General features: G+C 39.8%; 1 protein-coding gene across 2 annotated transcripts in view; it reads left to right on the top strand.

Moving 5' to 3' along the window:
- FBN1 (fibrillin 1) overlaps positions 1 to 26621 on the top strand; it is a 158040-nt gene that overhangs the window by 55909 nt on the left and 75510 nt on the right. Inside the window, exons 7-15 of one of the 2 annotated variants that reach the window (XM_087743599.1) lie at positions 303 to 500; positions 3803 to 3928; positions 8406 to 8531; positions 12423 to 12581; positions 15980 to 16138; positions 17458 to 17598; positions 18413 to 18532; positions 22026 to 22151; positions 24326 to 24448. In XM_087743599.1, coding sequence (XP_087599725.1) covers positions 303 to 500; positions 3803 to 3928; positions 8406 to 8531; positions 12423 to 12581; positions 15980 to 16138; positions 17458 to 17598; positions 18413 to 18532; positions 22026 to 22151; positions 24326 to 24448 — 1278 coding nt within the window. Of the gene's footprint in view, positions 1 to 302; positions 501 to 3802; positions 3929 to 7656; positions 7776 to 8405; positions 8532 to 12422; positions 12582 to 15979; positions 16139 to 17457; positions 17599 to 18412; positions 18533 to 22025; positions 22152 to 24325; positions 24449 to 26621 lie in introns of those variants that run through there. The other variant, XM_087743600.1, reaches the window with a different exon arrangement.

Genomic DNA, 26621 nt, shown 5'->3' with positions numbered 1-26621 from the left:
AAGGAGTATTACTAGAGATTAAACCAAGCAGCAAAGGGGACCTGCAGAATCGCTGCAAAAGTATATAATACTCCTGTTAAAATAGTCACAATGTATTCATAGAGCTGCTTAATTTCAGTGGATTTGAAAGAGAGGAAAACTTGAGAAAAATCCTCTGCGGAACACCGCTAAGTAAAATTGTTGGGCTGGTGCAAAATTTATGTGCAGAACGCTTGCCTGAATGTGCTGTTGTTTTGCTTTATTATGAGTTTTGTTGTGTATTTTTATTGTGATGCTGATTAGGTTTCCTGTCTTTGGTGCAGATTACAGGACCGGCCCTTGCTTCACTTTGATAACCAACCAGATGTGCCAGGGACAGCTCAGCGGAATAGTCTGCACAAAAACCCTTTGCTGTGCAACAGTTGGGAGAGCATGGGGCCACCCCTGTGAAATGTGTCCTGCCCAGCCGCATCCCTGCCGCCGAGGTTTCATTCCAAACGTTCGAACTGGGGCCTGTCAAGGTACGTTAGCAGCAAAGCTTCCCCAAAAGCTGCTGAAATTGTTACTGGATTAATTTTAATTGAGTTACACTGCTGTGAATAACCTGTCCTAAGCCATTCTCAGCTATATGTGTGAAGAATGGAAAAACGTTGTCAGATGCATTACTTCATGATTCAGTGAGTGCCTGATGTTCAAGTGAGTACATTAGTAACTTAGGTCATGTGAGAGCAGCCAGCATCTTAATGAATTTCTCACTGCCAGCAGCCCTTTCCCTTGGTTCTGTAATGGTGTTTTTCTGAGTGTACCACTCGATCATTCTGTGGAGGAATTTATTCTGTTTCAAAAAGCACTCAAAACATGCAAAAATCAATCTGTGGCAGTACTGTTCCATTTATCCAGTGTGGGATTTTTTAGCTAAAATTTGTTCATTTTTGATTCATCTTGGACATCCTATCTCTTGAGCTACACTGCTTCGACCTGGAGAAAAGTGCATGTCGTGCCATTTGAAATGCCCTATTATATATTTTATACAATTTTGGAAATGGGTTTGCATTTGTTTCAAATCGTAAAATCCACCCAGATGTTGCTTACTTCTTTCTGAGCATGCCTTACCATAGAAAGTCCTTACACTGCTTTTGGCTTTTATTCTAATACTTCCAGCTGTATAAATTCTTTTATTGTCTGGATGTCTGGCAGGAAACAGGAGAAAGTTAACAGGGGCAGCTATGTATTAAACTGATGCGGATTATAAATTCCCAGGACCATATCTTTGGGGCTAGTTTATTTCAATCTGTCTAACATTGTCTAATAAGTTACAATATTTTTGAAAATAGGAGAGATAAAGATTATAAATCTATGAGTAATTTTATTTAATCATGAAATTCCTATGAAGGACTTCAAGGCATTCCATTGCATTAAAAAATGTAGATATCCTCTGTCACAGGCCAAGTCCTGGTTGGTGCCTGCAGACAGGCATGATGAACTTTGAGATGGGCAAGTTTGTGTATGCTGCATAATGTGCACATATTTTAACCTCAGCCATTCTGTTCCCCTTTCTCACTGTAAGGGTCAGAACTGAATTGTGCAGAAATCTGTGAATCGAGGTTCTGGACACTCCTGAAATCTTATGTGCATAAATATGTGGCCCACACCCCTGAACTCATGCCACACCTAGTTATATCCCACTTGTTTGTGTCACGGAAAAGCTGCAGTGACCTCTGCAATGGGTTTGTGCAGTTTGGAATAAGGCTACTTCTGCTTGCTGCACATTTCTTAGCATGCAGCTACATTTATGCTAATCTGTATGCGGTGCCAACACAGTTTTGGCCCTGTATGTTTGACTTGTACTTTCCAGTTTTCCCTTCTCTTGTAATGTGTTCATAATTTCGACAGACCTTCTATGGAACCACACATTAGCTTTATTTTTCATGCAATTGTACTAAATCCAGTCCTTCTGAAATCAGATAACATCCATTCAGACTGAAGACATTTCAGGGATTTCACATCCATATTCAATCTAAATAAAGGAAAGCAGGTTAAATAAAATCCAGGTTCTCTAAAGAGAAAAAGGAACCGTTATTATTGTGTGGAGAAGTCAGAAAAAATAAAACTGAGGGGAAGGCAAGTTTATTTTAAAAAGTAAATAGAATATTGCTGCCCACAGTTTGACTTTGTCTGTCTGGCCGATAGTTAAATTAATATCACAGCTGAGGTTTTTAAAGATACAGAGGAGGAAAATGAAAGCCAAAAGGTGGGATTTTGAAACAGACATCGTGACTCAGGAGCATGGCTTCTATTTTTTTAATTTTTTTTTTTAAGTGAGCACAGTGCCATGAAGTCTGTCTGATTACTGTTATTAAAGCACAGCATATTGCTGTAGCTCGAGTCCCTGCGGCAATGTGGCTGTGTCGAGGGTGCTGAGGCTGTGCTAGTTCCCTGTGCCTCCCAGCACAGCAGTTAGCTCAGGCACAGCACTGCTCTGGCTCCGCTGCTGCACCTCCCGGCCCGCTTCGGTCGGCCCGGGGATCTTTACATAACGCTCTGCGATGTGGTACAGATATGCCCCTTGGCGTTCCTAAAGCTTCCTACTTGTGGCTCCCAGGGAAATTGCCTCTTGGCCTTTTGTACAGACATAATACTTTGCTTTTCAGAGTACCAGACACATTACAGCTGGCTCTCCGAGATTTATAAAGGGAGATTTGAAGGCATCATCTCCTTCAGCTTGTGTCCCTGCATTGAAACCAATCCTAGTGTGAAGCCCAAGAATTCAAGCAATCGGGTTTTACCAGCAGCAGCTGGCACTCCTTGGGTAGATGGGGGAAGCACAGGCGTTTGGGTTGGAGAGTGGCGAGCACTCTGCTTCCGAAGGACAGGGAGCAGCAGACACAGGGCCGCCCCTGGGGACTGTGAGCCAGACCTCTGCTGTCTCCTATTGCAATGCCACTCCTCCTCCTTTAGTCTCTTTTGTCTGTTACTAAGCCGTAGCAACACTTTTGCATCTAAGTGATGACACACATGTTGTTGTGCTAAAATAGCTGTGAGGCCAAAAACTGGGGCCTCTTGAAAATGTTTGTCTTGAGCTTCCTACCTAGCCTGTGATACCCTATTTGTTGTTTCATTTTCTTGAGTAAAAAAAATTAAAAGCAAAGAGAGAAAAAAAGGGGAAAAAACCATCCAAAGTTATGAGTGTCTAAGTGGGTCATTAATAATTCCTCCTGAGACATTAATTATGGCTATGAAACTTCTTGAGTCAAATCCTAACCACAGCTTAAGGTCGTTGATGCCGATCTTACTGGAGTGATGAGTTAATCATTTCCATCAATAATGACTATGCAGTTCCCCTTGCCTCTCCGTGAGGCCCCCTCCATGCACGTTGCACAGCGCTCCTCCATGGCTCCTGCATCTCTGCGCTGGTGGGCTATGCACTGTATGGAGTTGCCAAGATTTTCGAAGGGGCAAGTGATTTTGTGTGCCCAGCTTCAGATACTTTAAAAGAACGTGGGTTTTGGCAGGCCGTATTCTCTGCACACCATTCCCCAGATGTTTTGGAAAAACAAAGCAATAGCAGTTAGATGTTTGATGTCTGTAACAATAATAATGATGTGATTTCTTGCAGAAAATATTCAGAGTACTATACTTAATCATACTTTGCATAGAATAATTACAAAATTAGTGTCTGTCTTCGCAAGCAAGTATCATAATATTATGATGGGTGAAGAATGGATTTAGGCATATTTACTTTAATTTCTCTGTAGACAAATTATTATGGCTGTTCTTGAGAAATGAATTAAAAGTGGGTGTTTTTTCCTTTTTTATATGATAGATGTGGACGAATGCCAAGCCATCCCTGGGATCTGTCAAGGGGGAAATTGCATTAATACTGTTGGATCTTTTGAGTGCAAATGCCCAGCTGGACACAAGTTTAATGAAGTGACACAAAAATGCGATGGTAAGAACTTTTAGAACTTTCTTCTGAAAGTGAAGGCGGGAAAGTCTTCTTTTTGGGGCCAACCTTGTTTAGGAGTTTGTCACAAACTTTCCAGTCTCTTTTTCCTTGCATATGCAAATAGCATTCTTCACAACAAATACGAATAATGGTCCTTTCTCCTTCTAAACCAGAAAATCTTAAATATCGGCCCTGCAGCTTTTTCCAGCCTTTTATTCACGTAACGTTTTACAAACTTAAAGGTACATTTGAAACAAATGAAACATTAAAATTAAAAATACTTTTTAACCGATATGTTGCTTTAGAAATGCTTGAGGCAAATGTCTCTGTGTGGATCTTTTAACCAAAAAGTGTATATATGACTGGAAGGTTCAACACATTCCCACCTACTCAGGTAAGCCGTATTTAACATTAATGAGAATTTGACACTGCTGAATGAAGACCGCAGGACTATGCTCTAAACTCATCCTTACAGTTGCAGATGTTAAAAAAGGACAAACATTTTATCTGTCCTTATTGGTCGTCCTGTTTTGGAAGCACAGCAGGTGCTAGATTTTAGTGTGGAAATTTGCAGTGTGTGATTATGGAATCTTGCTAATTTTTCACTGTGATTTGATAGTATTTTTTCTCTATATAATAATCAGGCATAGATGTCCCCTTTGGTTTAAGAGAATTTTTGATACATAAGGAACATAGTACTAAAACGTGTCAATTGCACAGTTTTGATTCCTCTTCTTCACAATGAAGTCCAGATAATGTTTAAACTCTTACAACTGATTCTTCTTTCAGTCATTAGACAAAAATTAATGTGAGCAGGCAAGTTTCATAAACGGTTAGTGATTTTGGCGTGCCAACTTTCAATAGCATAAAGGTGTGTGACTGTGAGAGTAAGGTGTACATCCACCACCCTTTCTTGCATCAGGTGCCTTTAAGGAAGCACTCAAAAATTTTTTAGTCGTTTTGGAAAAATTATGACTTACTCTTTCAAAAGAAAGATCCCTATTTCAAGCAAGGCTTTATAATTTAATTGCAGGTTAGGGAAAGCAATTTCAGAAGAGTGTGTACACAGCATGGTTTTCATATTGACTGCCAATGGTTTTGGCAGAAAGTAACCCACCTTTAGGGTTGCAAGTGTTTCCTTCTGTGGGTGAAGTACCAAGAACATGGTGAATAGGAAAGACTGAACATGTGCCTTGTTAAGTATTGGTACTTGAAAAACTGAGATCCGTAGGCTTGCATAGGCTGCATTTTACAAACATTTCTATGGTGTTTTTCGATTGCTGAATCATGTAAAAAACCAAACAAAAAAACCCTAACAACCACCACCTTCAGAGCCTGCACTTGGTAATAGTTGAGGGACTGGACCCAAGAACCTGGGATAGCTTGGTTCGTTCCCAAATCCTGCCACAAATTTCCTGCCCCATCTTGTGAAGTCCCCTTGGAGTGATCACCTGGCTGCAAAGACAGGATGGAGTTTTCTTTCTTCGGTTCCATACCTGTAAATTTTTGAACTTCAGCAGACAGAGACTTACTTTCAGTGCATCGTCATATTGCATGTACAAAGCAATTTTAGTTAAAGCTGTGTAGGTATTAATACAATTCAAAGAATTAGAAGTAACACCCTTATACCAGTGGAATGAAATAGGATAGTGATTCAACAGTTAAGAGCAGAGTCGCCTAACAACGGAATATCCATTCTGCTTTTTTAAATTATCCCTTTGAGTTTTAAGTTGAAGTCTCTGATATAAGACAAGGTATTTGCCTTATAGTAATTAACTGTAGTTAATTCTAATACATAATAATTAACATCTGATCGTGTGGTTGGTTTAACTTCCTATCCAGCAAGTAGGACTTCTGGCAGCTGTAATGTGTCCTTGGTCACTGGTTTAGTAGAAGTGGGAGCTACCTGCTGAATTACCAGTACTGTTTTTTCAGTGGGTTCCCATTAAAGTAAGATCATGATAGAAATCCTCAGCTACAGTGAGACAATGCAACAAGATGGGAAATGAGGTGTGTTGGCCAAAATTGTCTCTATTAGCGTAGCTGGTGGAAAACTGTATTTTAAGTTTTACCTTATTTCACTGCTTCATATAACCATTTCTCTTCCAGTTGTGTTCATGCTGAGGTAAATACTTTTTGTGGTGATTGGGGGGAGTAATTTTTCCTGGAGTGACATGCATGTCTGCGTGTACATCGAGTATACTTACCTTTATAAAACTTGCATACTTAACAATGACAATGTTGCTTGTATGAATGTCAACACTAATACAAATAGTGAAAAACTGTTTGGGTTAGGCTCAACCCTAAAATAAAGAGTGATGATTTTGCTTTTAAAAAGGTCGGATTCTATGTAAACAGTGGCAACAGTGACTTTAAGATAAACATTGGTGAATTTGAGTCAGAAAATGCTTGAATCTGATCCATTTACGACTGCATTTTTCACTGTTAATTAAGGGCTTTATTCAGACCAAAATTCAATTTCCACATTTTTTGTCACTGAGACTTTTGGGACTCCTGTGGAGTATAATCCTGGAGCAGAAGCCAGAAGTCTCTTAGCAGTGCTCCCAGGGCACTTGGACTTGAGGCTTTGGCAACATCCTTGAAGTAGCACTGAACAAAAAGTCACACCCTTCTCACACACCCAAGCGAGGAATGCGACCCACATCACGACAGTTAGCAAGATGCTGGGGAGGAATGTGTGCACAGGGGGCCCAAGGCCCCGCACCACTTAGGATGAGTTGGTCTACAAGGTCCGGTTGTCTGTATGCCACCCCAGTCCCTCCACTCCTTTCCTGCAAAGGCAAGGGACCACAAAGGTATTAGGGCATCCAATGCTTTACCTAGGGGAAGAGGAATTGATAATTTTTATATTACTGAATTTTTGTATTACCATCCTCACAGGAGAAGTCAAACAGAGATCCTCTCTACTTGCTAAAACACTCATTAACGGTCCTGTGGGACTTTGGGTGTTCCCCCATCTGTTGGGGCCAAATTCCAATTTAGGCGTTACATTTAAATTCCTCCAATCGTTTTTAATGACTATGATATTATTCACTCCTTGCCTTGGTGTGTTGGGTGGTGTTGCAGTATTTCATCTCAGAAATTTTTGTGGTTGGTGAAATCATTATTACAGCCATGTGTCTATCTGTTTGTAGATCTCTGGAGGAGAGGTTGGATAGAGTCCTGTGATGCCATTATTTCTGGCTGGATTCTCCCTGTCAGGAGAGAAACTGGGTGATTGTAGATGGCTGTGACTGGCAGTTGTCGTTGATCACTCTAGAGAATAACCTCCCTTTCTGCTCTGCTTTGCTGATTCTTCTTGTAGGTACTATGGAAAAAAGCTAGCTGTTTTTAAGCTCAGCTGGACTCCAGGTTCCTAGAAGATGAGAGCAGTGCTAAGTAGATACAGCTGCATTGTTAAGACAGTCGCTGGAAACCAGGGGGAAAGTAACTACACATTACAGGCAGGCTGCTGATGGTAATTAGGGAGCAATTGGGGCTGGCATAGGTTGTTATTCACATGACTGTCAATAACATAAACTCCTAGCTGTGGAAGAAACCCTTTAAGTTCCCTCTGTTCATGTATGCAGCTATAAGAAGGTATCTGTTAGGGTTTTTTCTGCAGACTTGGAAAGTTTTTCTGCGTTGGATCTATGGTGATGATTATTTAGTATATGTATTGAGATTCATTAGTGAAGAATATCATGATACAGACTTTTATTTTAAAATTGCTGACAAAATTTAAGGGAAATTACGGACATTGCCTGACTTCTGCAGTAGGTATTTCGATTACTGTCTAGAAATCTCTTGAAACTTCAAAACATTCACTTAGTGGAAAAAGCCAGGAAAGGTAATTTTTGTTGCCTGCAGTCATCCTGTGTTGAGCTATAATCCTGTCAGATTGTATTAATTAAACAGTGCCTAGCTGCTCAGTGCTTTTATATGGGGGACTTCTAGAAAAACCCAAGTACAGTAAGAAGGATGGGCAATGCAGTAGGTGCTATGCTTCCCTTTGAGTCAGTATTGAACCATTGCCTCTGTACGGTGCCAGGAGACGCTCTGCTGCTGGAGATGCCCTGAGACATAATGGTTAAGCTCCTGATCACTATGGTCATTACAGGTCCCATGACAGTTTTCTTAATTCTAGTGTGCAGAATTCAAACCGGAGGGGTTATGGTTTACTTAGTAAATCCCCTCTGCAGTTTAAGATTTTCATCCATCATTATTAAGCAGTAAAACAAACTCTATGGCATTTTGCAATTTACAGATACAATATTTTCTTAAGTTCTGTTTCACTTGCGTTTATAAGATGCCTAACAAAAGATCGTGATTCAAAACTGCTGATTATGCCCCTAGTACATAAGTAAAGAGGGCTCTCAGATCACACTGAACTTGATCATTAATACTAGTTATAAAATACCTATTCTCATGCCAGAACTAATTTAGCTAACCTGCCCCTGTTTCTCTTTTTGCATTGAAGATATTGATGAATGCAGCACCATTCCTGGAATCTGTGATGGAGGAGAGTGTTCAAACACAGTTAGCAGTTACTTCTGCAAGTGTCCTCCAGGGTTTTATACAGCTCCTGATGGTTTAAAGTGCATAGGTGAGTAGAATCCTGTAAATAATAAGACAGTAGATGTCACGAACGTTCATGAATATCTAAAATGGGTAACAGTGTACCAGAAACATATTTCAACTCGTGATCTTGAAATGCTTCTTTTACATACAATTACATCATGTGCCTATGTATGTATTCTGAAATGAGTTTTCCATTTGCAGGAATTGTTTCCTCTTTGCCTCTTTGTTGTGACCTTCCCTTTCATTTTTTCTTTTTACAGTTTTTCTGTTCAGCTGTATTTGTTGCCTTAAAATAGGCAGAACTTGTTTAACGCATCTCCTTGATATTTTTGTTCTGTTTGTCTTTGATTTAGTCCATGTTATATTCAGCAGTTATTTAGAAAAGCAAATATACTTGAGAAAGAAGGTAATCACCCCAAACAGCTTTTTTTCCCTCATTCCAAGTGTTATGATCTTAATGCAGGTATTTTTCATTAAAGGAAGTAGTGTGATAAGCTGGGTGTGGGACATTTGTATCTGCTTTCATGATGTTGATGATTTGGCAGTGCTGTTCGTTCAGGCTTTCACTGTGGCAGAGCAGAACCTGTCTTCCAAAGGCCAGACCAAGAACCAAAGAACTGTGTGAATTAAATGACTGCCACTGTAGTGCCAAAGCCATGAAAGAGTAGTGTTAGCACTTATTGCTTCTGGGAAGCATACAGCCTGCTCTGAGGCAGGTCAAGTATTCAATTAATTTTTTTTTCTCATTTTTATGCAGTAATTTCTTTTTTCACTGCCAGTGCTGAATTTTGAGCAATTATTGTCATTTGAGAATTAAATGAAAGGTTTATTTCCTCAGTTTTGGCTTGTTTATTTAAAGGCTCGTACACAGTGCCAGTACTGGGTTTCAAGAGAGCACCCTGTGTTTAGTACCTTTGGTAGAAAATCATTTGGGAAAAAATTGAAAAAAAACCCCCACCTTCACAGACAAAAGTAACAAATGATATTAACTTACCCAAGAGATCTGGAAGTAGTTTGGGTTATGATTCCTTTTGAATGGTGCCATTCTATTTCTGCAGGTTGTGAGAAATGAACTATATTGCTTCCATTATCAAGAACAGCATTTTGGTAGATTGGATCCATATTGTACACTTAAAATGCCAGTGGGAGTTGCTTTTATTGCTTCAGATTAATAGCTCCTGAATGACTGTGGATCGTTAAGTCATTGATTGCTGCTTGTACTTAATATTTATGAAGGAGATTCACCTTTCTGTAACAAAAAATTTTTAGAGATGCACAACTTCCATTTGCTTTTTACTTTTCATGGTCATTGCTCAGTCAGGACTGCCCAAAATTCACACCCATGTTATATTCCTGCAGTTTTCCAGCCTTTTTTCATCCACTGAATTTGTAGGCTGAAATAGTTCAGCTAAAGAATTGGGTACTCAAATGATGACAGGCTGTGTTAAGTAATATGCCAGACTACGAGCCATCATTAAAATTTTGGCTTTGTGTCCAAGGCAAAACGTGCTAAATGGGAGGCACTATTAATTATCTGCAGATATTTTGGATTCATGTCTAATATGCAGACTGCATACTTGCCATATTAACAAGGACAGAGCCCAAATCTGTACTTGAGCTGGGCAAAACATGTAATCTTGATTTAATTACAACATGCCTGTCTTAAGTGAGAAGTGTTAGCTGAACGTGTCTCTTCTGTTAGAGATGAGGAAGTGCTTCTGAGAAATGTATCCCTTATGGGACTCAAACTGAGCAGCACTGGAGCCAAACATCCTAAGGAAGAACCGGGAGTTCCATTATTACAAACCTTAAAAATTAGAATAGACAAAGCAAAGATAATATCTGCTAGAGCTGAAGAGCAGAAACAAGAGCAGGACATCTCAACCCAAGTACATCAAGAGTGCTATGAAGAAAGCTGCTAGCCCACACTTCCAGCTGGCATAAATTTGTTTGGTCAGTGTTACTTTTTGATGTTTTTTCTTTTTTTTCTTTTTTTGTTTCTTTTAAAGAGGCACATTTTTCTTGAAAGCTATTTTGATGGTGATTTTTTGCCCTTTCAAAATACTATATTTTTTTTAGTGAAAAATATTAAAATATTAAAAGCTGAAACAGTAAAAAAAACTGTTTTCTGCTGTTCTTGCCCTTATTTGTGTGTTTTACCATTTGGAACAGAAAATGAAAGGAGAAAACAAGAATCACGTCTGATTAGGAATATGGAAAGATTTGGCATTTTTCTCACAAACTTACTGTCTTTTTCTGAAAATGATGTGGCTTTTGGATAAGCTCTTACACCTATAGGTAGACAAAGGTGTTTGCTGTGTGTTTACCTTTTTATGGCACATTGTGTGCTTGCACAGATCCTGTGTAGATCCTTTTTCCATTTCTGCCCATTACTGCTTTTAAATGTTTCAAAACTTAGTACTGACCAAAACTGAGAAGGATGAATTAGAGAAAATGGTGATTGGGTCTGTTAGAGGACTTCCTTCCTTACCATCCACCCCACCATCACACCAAGCATCTGAATATCTCTCCATTCCATGTGAAGACCAGAATTATAACAGATGCAGCAGGGAACAGTTTGCATCAGAGCTTTATTTGATTTTTAAAATGGTAGATTAAGGAGTGTATGTGTTTGGCAGTTTAGTTGGATACCAGGAGAAAATGGGGGACCAGTAATAATAGAACTAAGTAGATTTTTTTTTTCCGTTTCAGATTTCCATTATATGATAATACAAGTGAACTAACTAAAATTTGGAAGCAAAGGCCAGCTAACTCTTTCAGCTGTACTGCCAGTAATATCCGTGTTCAAGGTTCCAGCTAATAAAAGGCAGAACCATCACAGACTCTCCCAACACATCACTATATATCAATTTCCTCAAAATAATAAGAAACTTCCTTGCTTTTTTTTTTATGTCCACTAGAATAGCTAGTAAACTCTGGAAAGCACTGTTAGTAGACAGATGAATCCGCCATGCCCTGGATAACTGAGATACTGTTTCTTTAGGGAATGGTGTCTGCTGTTGTAAGGTTATATCTGCAACTTTTTCCTCTGCATTTTGACAGCAAATGTTCGTATATTTTAGAAAGAAACTTAGTCTGCTTTATCGTGCAGCATCAAATCACACCACAGCTTATATTGAGTTTAACATGATGTGACATATTGTGAAACAATTGCTCAGAGCTTCAGATTGTATCACAAGATTTTATTTTTTTTTTATTTTGTTCCCATCCACGTTTTCTCTCCCTTCTCTAAACTGGGGGATCTCTGTGCAATGTTGTTAAAGCTGAGTGTATGAAATATGGGTACAGGACGTTCTTTGTACAGCACGTGCTTACCCTTTTCAGACAGGAAGCCAGCACATCTCCATAAACAATGTGATGGCACCAGCTAAAGCTGTATTGCTCTTTCTTGCCTGCAAGCCTATATCTTGTCAAATCACTACAAACTTCAGCTGGGGAAGCCATGACTAATGAAAAATGCATTAATGCTTTGAGAGCTGCAGTGCTGTGAGTTTATTGCTATACATCAGCGGCTTTCAAATCAAAGCTTAAACAGAATTGATCCAGTACTATCTTTAATAGAGATGACACTGCAATTTTTCTTTGGGGACACAGAAGCATATTTTATTATATACTGAGTACACATTTCTATTCTGGTTTTGTCTCCATTAATTCATTGCTGTTCCATATTTCACTTCAGCTTTCTCACAGGAGGTGTTACACCTGAATCCAAAGCAGCCCAAATATGACCTAGATTTTTCTGGTTTTCTGCCTTCTGTTTTCTGATTGTTGTAATGTTGCAAGTGCTATGTCATCGATAATGTAATCATCCAAGAAAAACGGGATCTTTCCCTTTTGTGAAAGTCACATTCCTCATTGGACTGACGATTACATATCCATTTCTTTCTCTTGGCAGATGTGCGTCCTGGATACTGCTTCTCTTCTCTGACCAACGGGCGCTGCGGCAATCAGCTCCCCCAGCCTTTGTCCAAAATGCAGTGTTGCTGTGACAGCGGCCGATGCTGGTCTTCTGGTGCAGCCACTGCTCCTGAAATGTGCCCAATCAGATCCACCGGTATGAATCCACCTGTATTCTCAGGAGCGTGGTTGAACACTGAATTAGGCAGTGATTTTTTTTTTTTTTCCAGTAATGTTTTCATTAAGGAACTACATAGAACGATTGAGGCTGGAGGGCACCTTGGGAGATTGTTTAGTCCAACCCCCCTGCTCAAAGCACAGCTTCCTATGGCAGGTTGCTCAGGACCCCCAGGAGGCTAGGGCAAGCAGCCATAAACAAAGGATTTTATCTGTTGTTAGTTAATGTTTTGTAGCCTGGTTATTCTGACCTTGCCTGATCCAGATCTTGTTTTTAGCATCCTCTTCAGGCTCAAGTTACTTCCTCCAGAGTCTTCTAATAGAGCCCTATTCTTCCTGCAGTTTCATTCTCATTGGAAAACTGGGGTTTCCTTGCTCTTATGTCTAGCTTTCTGAGGTGCCATTTATTTCCTGAAGTTTGACACAGAACATGATTTCTGTCTGCTACCAAAATGTGCTGTACTTTATCGCCTCCCTGTGTATTGAGATCCCCAGATAATGTGAGATTTGAATATAGAGAAGATGGTGAGCAGATTGTGAAACTAAGCGTGAGGGAGGGGAGGAGAGATGTTTTTGAGATTGTTTAGGACTGGAGACCTCATGAAATGCTTTAGAAAAGAAGAATACAAGAACCTTAAGGATTGATGGGAGGAGCTCAAGAGAGGTGCAGAATTTAGGGAGGAATGGGGGCCGTAACATTACAGCAGTGTAACTCTGAAGAAATTGTCAGAGGTCCTGAATGGGAGTGTTTATTGTTCTTGTTTTTAATCGTGTGATTGAAACTGCGTGATACTGGAGCAGAGATCTATGATCAGAACTCCTGGAAGACTCTTCCTGGTTCTGTCACAATCTCATTAATAATATTTAATCATGTTAAATGTCCAAGACTGCCTAGAATAATGTTAACAAAATAGTGTAATCTATTGATGCTTGTCTGAAATAGGAAGACAAGGAGAAAGCTTTCAGTCTTAACACAGTCCCTGTTTTCTTTACATACTTTCTAATTATTCATATCTAACTGATGAATAAACTGGGTGGAAAAGTGAAGTAATTTGGCCAAGGCTGCAGACTGAGACGTGGTGGAGAAGGAGCTAGAACCCAGGACTTCCTGACTCATAAAACCATGGAAGGTCTACAGATCGTGGTTACATGCCACTTTTTTTTTTTTTCTTTTTCTTTTTTCCTCTGACTTGGGATATAAATTAAGACTATAAATTGCTCTTTTCAAAAGTGCTTTGAAATTCTTTGGAAGGCCTTACATGTATATAAGGTATTGCTGTCATTATTTAATCAAGTTCAGTTATTCCTTAACGTATCCTGAGAAGGCAAGATGAGGAATTTAGAGCTGTCAGTGGCCCAAAGTTTCTCTAACTCTGAAATGGAAATTTACTGCAATATAAAGTGGAGCACTAGATGCATAATGTAACCAAGCGGTTGCCTTTTCAATGTGGGCAGCAGACCCAGGTGTTACTATAAAATAGGCTGTTTATTGCTAGAAATTATACATGGAGATTAAAGTTGCAATAAAAAAGGCTTGCATTGCATTTCTTTGCATAACACGGCAATAATTGTTTATGTGGAATGACAGGGTTTACCATTGATGCTATAAATACTTTAAACTTGGTATCTCAGGCATCCAGCTGTGTGTGTGTTCAATTCTCACCTCAGCAGTGCCTTCATGTGTGCTAATTCCATTCAACCGATGGGCAGACCCCAGGCTGTGACTTCTTTTTGCACAGAAGGCCTAGGCTCCTGGTGGATTGGCTTTGGATAATTGGATATTACCAATCTAGAGTAAAAAAGAAATACAGTATTGTTTCTTTCACAAGGACTGATCAGGGAGTTGTAGAGAATGTGGTATTAGAGAATTGACTATTAAAACCACCATCATTAGCAAACATTTGCATATTGGAATTTGTGTATATACATACACAGACACTGTTTCTTCTGAATGTCTCTGTTTTATCACAGGTAGACCACTGATTGAGGGTAGATTCAGTTTACATATGAATAGGCAAAATAGAAAGCTAGGAAAAACCCCAATGGAACAAAATACAATACATAATACAACAAAATCTTCTTGGGAGTGATTTAAAGATTAAAATCACTCTGAGGAACAATAGAGGGAAATGCAGTGACACATGAAACAAACTGATCACCTAAGAGCATTAAAATAAATGCAAAGATCATAATCAGGAAAAGCAGAACTTTAGTCTACCATGTTTATTTAACAAATCCTCAGTGATTTGGGAAGAGCTTCTAATGTGTTTTACAGGTGGAAATAGAAGTGAAATGAAAGTGGTGAAGGCTGAAATATCCAGCTTAGTTCTCCCAACACTGAATTTATTTTTCAGTTCTCATTTTTTATATTGTTTCAGGAATTCATGCATCTCTGTAGCATTTTGTTTTCATTATATAATTCCTCTCCCCTGTTGTGCCATAAACTTTAAAATTTTGAAGTTCAAAGATATTGGCTGCACAAATAGTTATTTGTGTACACACGAATTGTGGACATGAATTAGGTCAGCTGGAAATGCGGTCTTTAATTGTGATACTCTGTGCATTCTTTGGATCGCAAGTTCCAAACCCACATTTCCCAAAGACAAAAGGGTTGGGGGCAGGAGGAAAAGTGGGGCAGTAGGGCAGATGCCACTAATAGCGATAAACAATAGGAGAATGCATAACACTCGGCATAGACTGTGCTTACAGCAAAATAGATCATTTTCCCATCGTCTGGGGAAGGATGAACTCCGTGTGGATCTGACTCAGTTTCTCTTTGTCTGCACTCCTTAGACTGCACCTCATTTGGTTTCTGCATTTATTGCCAAACTTCCTTTTCACAGGGCAATAGCGTTAGTGTATTCATTCTCTAATTGGTTTTGCCTCATTGCTTATATTTATATTTCTTTGTTTTAGGAGGTTAACTTTTAAGAAATCCAGTTGAAACTGGGCTTTTTTCCCTGTTCAGTATTTTCCTAACTCTGTGGCAAGCTTTGTATTAAATTAACTTGGGATCAAGTCCAAAAGTCCTTCTTTAGGTAAACTTCCCACTGACTTCATCAAAGTTTTTGCCTGAAAGAAGACTAAGTAGATTAAGATCAGGTCCCTGCCTCACTGTTCAATTTCATATCCAGAATGTCAGTTATGCTATCTTTTTACTAGCAGTCTTCTGACAAGTAGTATTGATATCCTCCTATGGATTAATGACTCAATTCACAGAACAAAGCTTGTTACTATGAAGAAAGCATATAGGCTCAGATTTTCCAGGTTATTTAAGGTTTGTTATTGCTAATCTGAAACACTGCAAAAAGGGGAAGAGTTGGATTAAATGGAAAGGCTACAAGAGTCTAAAACAGCATTCACGTTTTCATGTTTCAGATGAGTATCGCAAATTATGCACAGTAGCTGCTCTACTGCCAGCAAGACCTGACCTTCCTCCGAGCCGTCCTGACGTCATCCCTCCACCACTCCTTCCTGGTGTTTACCCACCTCAACAACCAGAAATTGTGTATCCATCTCGGGCTCCACCGCCTCATGGTAAGAAAGAAATAATAACCTTTCCCTGCACCATTTGCATTTAGCTTCTTTAAAAACGTGCATTTCTCAGGAGCAATGTGCTCCCTTCAGCTGCTGGTATCTTTTGCTTACTTTATGTGGACAATTATAGTTTCTGGATATCCTTCTAATCATAGCCTGGTTACCAAGTATCTTACAGCAAGTGTAGCGCATTAGTAGTGTTTTCCCTGATAAGACAGGATTCAAAAACTACATCCTCACTGTCTGTACTGAGGCCCATGTATTGTAGTAGTTACATTACTGTTATTTTAAGGCTGTTGTGAGCTTTGCTGCATGTCAACGTTGAGGAAAGTGAATAGCTCTTTGACTAGGTTGTGGTAGTTACTTACATTAAAGAGCTTGGCTGGGAGGAAGCAGCTTCTTTCAGGTTGTTTTCCTCAGTGTTGCTTGGCCAGATAGGAAATGTGACGATAAAAATACTAATCTGCTGGACACTGAGGCTGACCCAATGTGAAGAAAGAACTTTTTCAGTGATGTGCATGGGTAGGTTTCGCTAGAGCAAGGAGGAAGCCAGAGCAGAATACCAATATATTCCTTATTCTGTCCCTTGCTCAGGGAATTTACTGTGTGCCCATATAGTCTGAAGCAGGCACGTGCCACCTAAAATTGTTTGGCATAGCCACATACTCGTTTGCAAGTAAACACAAGCTCATTTTGCCGATGCTCTGCACAGATGCAAGCATTCTCTGCTTGCACTGGCACCAGCTGAAACTATTTAGTCTTGGTTCAGCACCAAGCTGAGCTAATAAGCCTAAGAGGCAAAAAAACTCAGGCCTGACACTGCACTGACGTAGCTGCACAGCTTCTGGTCAGCTGTGAGCACAGACAGAGCCAGCTCACATCTGCTTGCCAAAGACCATATAGGCATACCTTCCAGGGTTATCCCTGCCCTCCTCTCACTCTGCTGTCTATGAAAACAGAGATAACTGAACCAGTCTGCCTGCTCTTCGCTACTGTAGGCTTTTAGTGGAGTCCTTGCAGTGCCATGTACCCACTTTACCACTAGGTATGAGCAGCTGCGGTCCCCTTTTGTCCTGCAGAAGAGGAAAACAGGATCAGACTTGCCACAATGAAAAAATAAGTGGTGGCTAGTTGTTTTCAGACATATCTCTAAGAGTCAAAGTGCCATTTTCTATCTCCCAATGGTGGTTTTACTATGTAATACACATTGTGATGGAAGGTAAATGTTGACTTTTAATGGAAAATGCTGCACAACTTGCAGATTACCAAAAATGATTATGATGAACTATTAAAATATTTTTCCAACTCTGTTATTTCAGTGATCTTGCCGGTGAACTTCACTGACTATTGCCAACTGTTCCGACATCTCTGCCTTAATGGGCGCTGTATTCCCACTCCCGGGAGTTACCGCTGCGAGTGCAACAAAGGATTCCAACTTGATGTTAGAGGGGAATGCATTGGTATGTGGTTTTCTGCTGTAAATCACAGAGGGAAATTTTGTTTTAAAGAAAAAAAATTCTTTTCCACACAATGTAATAATTCTGAGTTTTTAAATAAAACACCCCCCCCCCAAAAAAAAACCCCAAAACAACAAACCAGTAAATAGACTTCCAAGAACTAACTGCTTTCAACTGTAAACTTATTTTTACAGCAGTTTTGCCTTCAAGACAGTATTTAACAAATCTTGTAACTTGCCACAAAACTATACAGAAGTAAGGATTTCTTATTTTACTAACCTGTGACTATAATATGTTTATTAGTGATTGAAAATGACCTCTTTAAAATGCTACCAGCTCTTTGAGTATGCAAATGACCTATTGTTAAAAAAATAAAAACAGCAGTCATGATACCTGGCTTAGTAAGATTTACAAGTCCTCTTTCAGCTCATCGGGAGTATCTTGGTGGGCTCTTGAGCCCTTTAATTTTGGAACTCAGCCAGAGCTTGATGATAGCAGCAAGGATTAGCTGTCTCTTACATGCAGGATTTTGCTTCTGTCAAAATCTGTGTCTCCCGTGGGGCTGGGAATGTGGAGGTGTGGGATTAAGGTCTCTACCTCTTGCACATGCCATACCTTGTCCTGTTGAGTACTCCTTTTTCCCAGCTCCTGGTTAGCTTAGAACATGGGATCCTTTTACTGGGAATTTACTGGTGTCCCCTTTCCTTTCAGATGGAAGCACACTATTTCTCCAACTACAAAACAATAAAATACCCCTAGAGACCTGAATACCTTTCAACCAATGTCTTAATAAAAATATATTGTCTGTCTTTTGCAGATGTTGACGAATGTGAGAAGAATCCGTGCATCAGTGGAGACTGTGTGAACACCCAGGGATCCTACATATGCCAGTGTCGTATGGGATATCAGAGCACGCCAACTAGAACAGAATGCCGAGGTAAATTATGGTTTTACAGCCATATCTGTACTATTGTATACATACCAGGAGGGAAAATAGTTTTTAAGCAAAATTTAACAGATGTGTTAAATATGAGGGTTTTTTAAAAAAAATAAATAGGGCAGTAAAAATGATTAACCTGCCTGAGCTGGCTGTTCACAGACTGGTCTATGAAGAAAGATATTTTGTCTTGTGCTGAAAGTATCTTGGCACCATTTGCGGCTTTGAAGTGGAAGAGACAGCTTTTTTTTTTTTTTTTTTTAAATCAGTGAGACATTTTTTCTTTTGCTTCTTGAGGATCTCAAGGGCAATTAAATATCCCTTCCTTGGAGCAACCCTTTACCTATAAAAGACTGTTAAAAGACTAAGAGAGGTCGGGGGGGCGGGAAGATAAGTCTTCCAGTGCACTGTGCCCGTGTGTCGTCCATGTCCACTGTCAGACAAAGAAATCAACATAAATTACAGCAATGAAAACTTAAATAGGGTGTGGAAAAGTAGTGAAGCACTGGGAAAGTCTAGGTGGGGAAGCTGTGGAATCCCCATTATTGGTGTTTTGAAGACCAGGCTCAACAATAGTCCAGATGGTCTTCATCCTGTTTTCCTGTGGGAGTGGGTAATGTGTAACTCCTCAGTGGTCAGCCCTCTGTCAGTGTTCTGTGGCTCCCAAACTGTCCAGGGGTGGGAATTTGACTGTAAAGGTGGATGCAGTCCTTTATAGTTAAGTCATAGTGAGCGACTTCTGGCAGGAGGAGGGATGACTACTTCGATATTCCATAAGAAATGAAGCATCTAAATGAAACAGGATGTTTGAATGCTCAGAGTCCCAGCTTGTCTTCATATTTTGCTGTCTGCACTAAGAGGAGGGTTCCTTGCGCATGCACTCATTCTGAAGCAGAGAGTGTCTAAAAAAACAGAAGAAAGCTCTCTGTATTTGTGTGTGATTTTTTTATTTTTTTTTTCTCTTTCCCTTTGTGAATCTGAAAGGTATTTGTGGTGCAGAAGCTTACTCCCGTCCAGGAGTACATGCAGAGCCAGCACCACTGCTGCATGTTGCTGGGAGTATTTGACCTAATTGCTGCCAAACAGCCATGTTGCGGAAGCATCTTCATAGTTCAGCTGACTAGTGGTGAAGGAGTGCTGAAGTGGAGTCTCAGCAGTGATGAATTTACTCATGAGTCATTTTTGTCACACGCTTTTAATTTGACTGATTCATTACACAAACACATGGTTGTCAGAAGCCCAGTAGCTTAATGGCATTAAAGTGTGGTCACTTAGCAGTTCCTTTGCAGTCTACGGGAACTGTGCTTGCTTGATAGGCAGTTCAGAAAATGCTACGGTGTGCAGAATCTTTGTTTTCCTAAGGAATTTTTAGGACCAGTTTAGGGAAAAGAAAAAGGCTAGTAGGGTGCATTTGGCAAAATATGCATATAGTACTGTTGCCTGCCAAAATCAGCATTTGCTGTAAGATTACCTCGCATGACTACCTTGTATGTTGAGGTTTTATTTTTTGCAAGCACGAATGTATCTGTGCTGATACGCTTTTGCAAATGTATTCCTTGCGTCCATTCTTGAAAAATGAAGTCTCCATTATGACCAGATGTTTATCTGTTCCTTGCTCTGAGGTTCCAGGAGAGGGTTTTTTTTCTGCGTGATGAGTCTGATGGGTGACTGATTAAACATTGCAGTCTGTATCGCAAGCTACTGATTCAACTGTTACTAGGGTCCCTTATAATTCTAGTAGGAGTTTGACTGAATGAATATGTTAATTGGAGACATAGATGGATAAGGTTGTCACATTATGATTAGTGATCAAAACAAAAAATGCTTTTCAATTCCAGAAGAGGGGATGTAAAATGGACCTCAAAAAAAGTGGAATTTTGTGATGGTTAGCTATGAATGTATGGGAGTCAAAGCTTTAACAGCTAAGTGCTTACTACAATCTACCTGACATTTCTGAGAGGAGGAGGTCAGGCCTTACATGGAGATGGCAGCAATTATGGACATTTCGGTGAGAGGGGAGCTTTGATTTTTGCAAGTTTCTCTGAGGGGGAAAAAAATAATCCACAATGATATTTCATAATTTGAAAATTAGAAATGTAACAGAAACTAGTGGTGGGTCTCCAGTCACCTGTGTAGGTGATGGTATATGTAAAGAACAGTGAGATTTTGTGTTAATTTTCTGCAGCATGATTTAGACGGCATCAGATGCATAAAAGTACAAATCCTAATGAACTCTAAAAACTAAAAGGACAGAAAAATCTTGAGATGCTGTAGCATTTCTGCCTGTCCTAAGGAAGAAAGCTGGTGGAGTAGCTGAAGCCAGGCTCAGGTACAACCGAGTACCACAAAAGTGGGGGGAAAGGGACTGAGCAGAGAGAAAACTCACTTTTATGAATTGCTGATCGATGATGCTTGTTTATCAATTGAGGGGAGGTTTATCAAGCCTGTATGCTTTTGCTGGAAGTCAAGAGGGCTGCAAGGTGTCACTGCAGTGAGCTGTCACTTGAGCAGCTCTTGCCTCTACTGGCCTGGTTGCTTTCTTGCAAAACAACTAGTTATTTTCAGGGATTTCTTAGCAGCTTCCCAGAACTACTGTGCTGCTAAGGCGGCAAATATAGATTCACAATTTCGAGAGGCATCAGTTCCCCCTCAAACAGGTGTCTAGAGAGCAGGGGCATTTGGGAGGATGCCCTGTGCTCTGCTTCTTCCTCAAGCGCAGCAATGCACTTCTGTGGAGAGGGCCTGGGGAAGAGCACCCCCAGGATGTTTGGGAAGACAGCGTGATTGCACGATAGATAGATCTGCATGGGCTGGTTGAGATCTTTGTGAGCTGAGTCCCCTGTGTGCAGGAATCTCTGGGAGATGGTCCAGGCCTTGATGGAGAACACTGAGCAATCTGAAAAATGTCTAGACAGTCTGTCTCAGCATCTCCTCTCCCCTCGTTTGGAGGAGGGAGAGCTGCCAGCCTCGTGTGATATCACTATTCAGGTCCTCCAAAGCACTTGCCAAGCACCTCCTGCAGAGAGAGGGAAATGAGGAGCTGATGTTTCAAATATAAAATAAGCAGGAGAAATACCTTCTGAGGTGGGAAAGTCTCGAACTTTCCTGTTATCTTACAAAGCAGCAGCAAAAGACAAGCTTCCCCTGTCTTTCCTTCAGTGGAATAGCTATTGTTAAGTTAAACTTCAATAAAAATATTTTCATGATGAACAAAAATGCAAAAAACCAATTGAAAGGGTCTGACTCTTGTTTGAGCAAGCTGCAGGGTAATGTTCACTGAAATTCTTTCACAGCAACTTGAAATTTCAAGCTGATTAATATTTTCCACCCTCATAACGTTCGGTTATGGAAATCAAAATAAATCATTTTTCAGGTGAATATAGTTTCCATGTAGGGTTAAAAACTTAGGCGAAGGGGAAATGGGAAAAATTCCTCTTGAGTATAAAAAAAGAAAAAAACCCAAATGTTATTTTTCTTTTCGGTTGGCTTTCAGACATTGACGAATGTTTACAGAATGGTCGTATCTGTAATAATGGACGATGCATAAATACAGATGGCAGTTTTCACTGTGTGTGTAATGCTGGCTTTCAAGTGGCAGCTGATGGGAAAAACTGTGAAGGTAAGACTTTCCTGAAGTTACTCCGTATCAGTAATTACAGTTGCAAGAGGTTATTCACATCAATGAAAAAGAAAAGGACCTCTGGTGGGGGGGGGGGGGGGAAGGGAAGGAGCAAGGAATCAAATTTCTAAATACCTTTTGCTGTATCTGGGAGGGCAAGTAAACTGTCTTTTGCAGCCAGTTCTGGAGCCTTGGCTTGGCAATCCTCAACGGGATGTCTGTCCAGCAGGAGAAATAGTACATACCACTATCGCAAAATGCAGTTTCTTTGATGGGAGTGGTACATTTTAAAACGGAGCACAAGTCACATGCTGCCTGATTTTACTGTGTGTTTAACAGCATGCTTTATGGGATCTTACTGGGTGACTAGCAATGTGTTTTATGTAGATGCAGTCTGGTCTGACCCATAAAAACTGTTTTAAGAAAAATTTGTAAACATAATTGATGTGTTCCTACCTCCCAGACCTTTAGTAAAGGGGGAAAAAAGAAGAATGTTCTTTATCATGCTTCCCAAGGTCCTTGGGAGGGTTCCCAATGATCTATTCATACGTTAAAGGAATTTCAAGCACTGTTCTTAGAAACATTTTTGGCAGAATATTATCTCAGTGATTCAGCTCAAAGACTTAATGCCAAAATTCCTGGTTGGGATAGATACACGATTTTTTTTTTTAAAATCATAAATTATTTTTGTCTGACTTAGCCTGTAAGTAAAAAAGAAAACACACCATGTCTAAAAGTGTAATTTCTGTCCAAGACAGCTGCGATATTAAGGAAAATAGCACGATTCCGAATATATTGTAATGTCATTATGATCCAGTGATTTTATGTGCTAGTAGTGATTCTGTTAATCCTTGGTAGAGACAGACATTTTAAGACTCTCTTTTTCCTGACTCTTTTTTAGATACAGTTTAGCACTATAAGCTGCTTTTTAAATATCTTATTATGGAACTATATTGACTAAATATATTTGGAAATGAATATATTTTGGAAAAAAACTTGATTCTGATTTCTTCCTTTCCCACCAAATACCATGTGCTAATAGTAATAAGAACCAGGACATCGGCAGTCTGGTAAAACATTTTTAATTCCATTGCATATGTTGCCAGAATGTCTGTTGCATCCACTTATGAAACAGTTTCATCTCTGGCATTGTAATGCATTGAGTTTTGTTCTTAGGAATACATGTGCACACACTAATCAGTAAAGACCATAGCATTGTGCCATACCTTAATGTAACTGTGTGTAGTCCTTTAGATGAACCTGGTAAATAGTCCTGATTTTTTTCGATGTAACATCCAAAATTGATTTCATTTGTGCCAGGATGAAATAAAGACTAAGGTGATATAAAAGCTTACTCAAATCAAGCACAGAATTCTCTGTGCTTGCTGCCTTTTTTTTTTTTTTTTTTTTTCCTTCTTTTCTTCTTTCCTTCTTGCTGTGAGTAACTGTGGGGGGTTCAGAATAGCAGTGTCTGGAACCTCCACTTTTTCTTATTTGAATCCTTCATGCTATGCCATTAATCAGAGGGTGAATAATGCTAGTATGAAGCTATGATTAGTAAGTACCCTCCCATGTGACCTGTCATGCTGAATCCAGGAAAGGGGTAGATTTTATTTTAAATGGAAGTTGATGATAAAAGTGCCCACAGAATGCATGCTTGAGCACAGTGCTGTGAAGACTCCCACATCATAAATCTTAGACTCATCCAGTGGAGGTTACAAACATATTCACTCCAAACACAAATGTCTACTTCTCCCCTTTCAGGTGTTCTTAGTAACATAAAATTGTGTTTACTATTCCAAATGGGAGGCTGCTTCTAACCTAGCTTCTATTTACATCAGGATTGCAAACCCTCTTCAGTTACATACCTTTCTCAGTTTTTTAGGGTTTTTACCAACGGGCAGTTCTTAAGCTGTCCAATTTCTCATCTGTTTTTCATTCTCTTTGCTCTTTTTGGATGTATACCTCTATATGTTAATGATTCATTATGAAAAAATGGAGTCATTGCTTTGACACATCTTCTAGGACAGTGCAGTATGTCACATTGTATGCTTCTGATTATCATATACCTCTGACAACTAATAAAGAAATTAAGGTTTATCTTTTGGATATAACTAGTAAGAGTTCTTTTACTTAAATATTATGAGCATTATGTCTATTATGTACATTTTCAGATATGGATGAATGCAGCATAAGGAACATGTGCCTCAATGGGATGTGCATCAATGAAGATGGCAGTTTTAAATGTATTTGTAAACCAGGGTTCCAGTTAGCATCTGATGGACGCTATTGCAGAGGTGAGCACAATAAATCATGGGTCCCCAAAGCTTGTGAGTCATATCCCTCTGGTAGCTTCAAGAATTGCCTCCTTTCCTTACAGTGATCCTTGGGGACAAGAAATACTGGGCAGAGTTCTCATCAGATATGCTTTTTTAATCAGCTAGAATGATTTGTAATTGTGCAAGACAGTCCTCAGTCTTCTCCACAGTGTTGAGCAACCGCCCTAACCAGCCAGTGGGAAATATTCTTTGATCAGGGACTGTGTGATCTGACCTAGTTAAACTCCAGGTTTTTTTGTCTATGAGGTCTTCTGCAGTTTGGCTCCAGTATATCTCACTTTTTGTGTTTGGCCTTTTAAAGTTTTCTGCCTTTGGCCACGCAAACATCCTGGCTCATTGCCTTCTTCGGGTTTTTCTCCCATTCCTGCCTGGGTGTTCCTAGTGAATACGGCATCTCCGAGGAGTGCCCAGCACCCCGTGTGACTGAGATGCAGACCTAAGCACCACAGCAAATTTGTCTCTTCCATTTGCCGCACTAGCTCAGCAGTACCCCCTGTGGGAGACACTGCAGTGCTCTGGCTGCTAGTTATGCCATCAGAGTTTCCATTCAGTCCCGTCAGGAACTGGAAGTTTTGTGTGTGTAAATATTCATGATTCAACAAGTTTTATAGGCACAAAGCAGAAGTTGAAATAAGGAATAAACAAGTGCTGGGCCAAGTTACTTACGGTTTTACTTCTGAAAAATTTAAAAAATTTTAGCTCTTGGAATCAAGGCAGAAAAAGTGCTTGCTTACACTTCGGCAAATTGAAAAAAATGTCACACTGGATTACACAGCAGCATCTTGTTGTGGACCAATAACAAAAGTAAATGTTTGCATAAATAATTTGGTTTTCAGAGTTACTGACGTGAAAGGTGAATGAATTTGGATCCTGTTGCTTCTTGAACGCTATACCAGTCTTAGATCTGAACTTCATGTTGTCTAGACTTAGACTTTAGGTCCAAACCTGGCCAACAAATGCGGTAAAACATCCAGAACTTCTCTTGCATTTGATAACTTTTGTACCAGGTATGCAGGACAGCCTTCAGATGGGGGAACCATGTGTTTCTAATGAGAGCTGACCCCATTCTAGCTTTGTAATAGGGTTGTTTTGGTTGGGAGAATGAATTGTTCTTTAGTTTCTCAAATGAACCAATGTGCAGATCCTTACAAGTGTCTCCTTAACTTAACAGCTACTTGCTGTGTTGGCTGCAGCCTTCACAAACTTAGAGCAATCAGCTTTATTTCCGTTCTTACCTATTTTCCAAGTGGTAGGTCTATGTCTGTGCTTTGCCAAAGCTTATTTTCCAGCTGGTCTGTGTGTGGGATGGCAGCGAGATTTGGTCTCAGACTTGGCAGGGAAGAACTCGATGCCCATCAGGCCTTGGCACATCAGCCAGTTGTGTTCCCAAAGGCCACTGGCTGCTCTCTGTGTCGTTAGCAGGGCTGTGACTCACTGATGCAAGCTCAGCCCAAATGCTTGTCTTGATTTTTGCCTTGAGCATCTTTTGGTATTTTTTCTTTTTTCTTTTTTTTTTTTTTTTTTTTACATCAGTCTGTGCACTGAAATGCCATCCAAGAAGATGGTATGTAAATTGCTTCAGACTACTTAAAAACCAATGATACTCAACTTCACAGCCTCTGTTACATGCCTCCTGGCTAAACAGGAGTATGGATACAGCCAAAAAGGGGTTTCTGGCCCTAGAGGAGTGTTACTTCTGTGCATCAAAGGGAGAATGTTTGAAAATTATCCAAAATTGCAGGCAACTCAACTGATTCCTACTAAAAGTTGGAACATACCTTATAGTAAAATGAAGGATTTCTCCCACTGCTTTTCAACACTTACAGTAAGCCTTGTTCTCTATGAATGAGCATGCAAACATTCATTATGTGTTAAAATTGCTGTTGGGTCAAAATCAAACCAGATTTTGAGACCTTGACACCCAAATTACACTTTTTCCCAACTTCATATTTGTCTCCTTTCTTCCACTTGCCCAAAGTATCATGAAATAATTCGCAGGAATGTAGTGGCTAGAGAGAGCACAACTCTCTGCTAAATGTCTCTAGTCACGTTAGTAAAAGTTTAAAAGATTGATCTTTAATAGTGTCTTTTCCTGTACATTTTAATGTTTATCCTTATTGAGTCCTTTCTG

Source organism: Nipponia nippon, unplaced genomic scaffold (assembly GCF_047370975.1).
Source record: "Nipponia nippon isolate SJK-2023a ecotype South Korea unplaced genomic scaffold, ASM4737097v1 scaffold_9, whole genome shotgun sequence".
NCBI classification, from domain to species: domain Eukaryota; kingdom Metazoa; phylum Chordata; class Aves; order Pelecaniformes; family Threskiornithidae; genus Nipponia; species Nipponia nippon.
The sequence above is the reverse complement of the archived record's forward strand: the minus strand, read 5'-3'. Positions and strand labels throughout refer to the sequence as shown.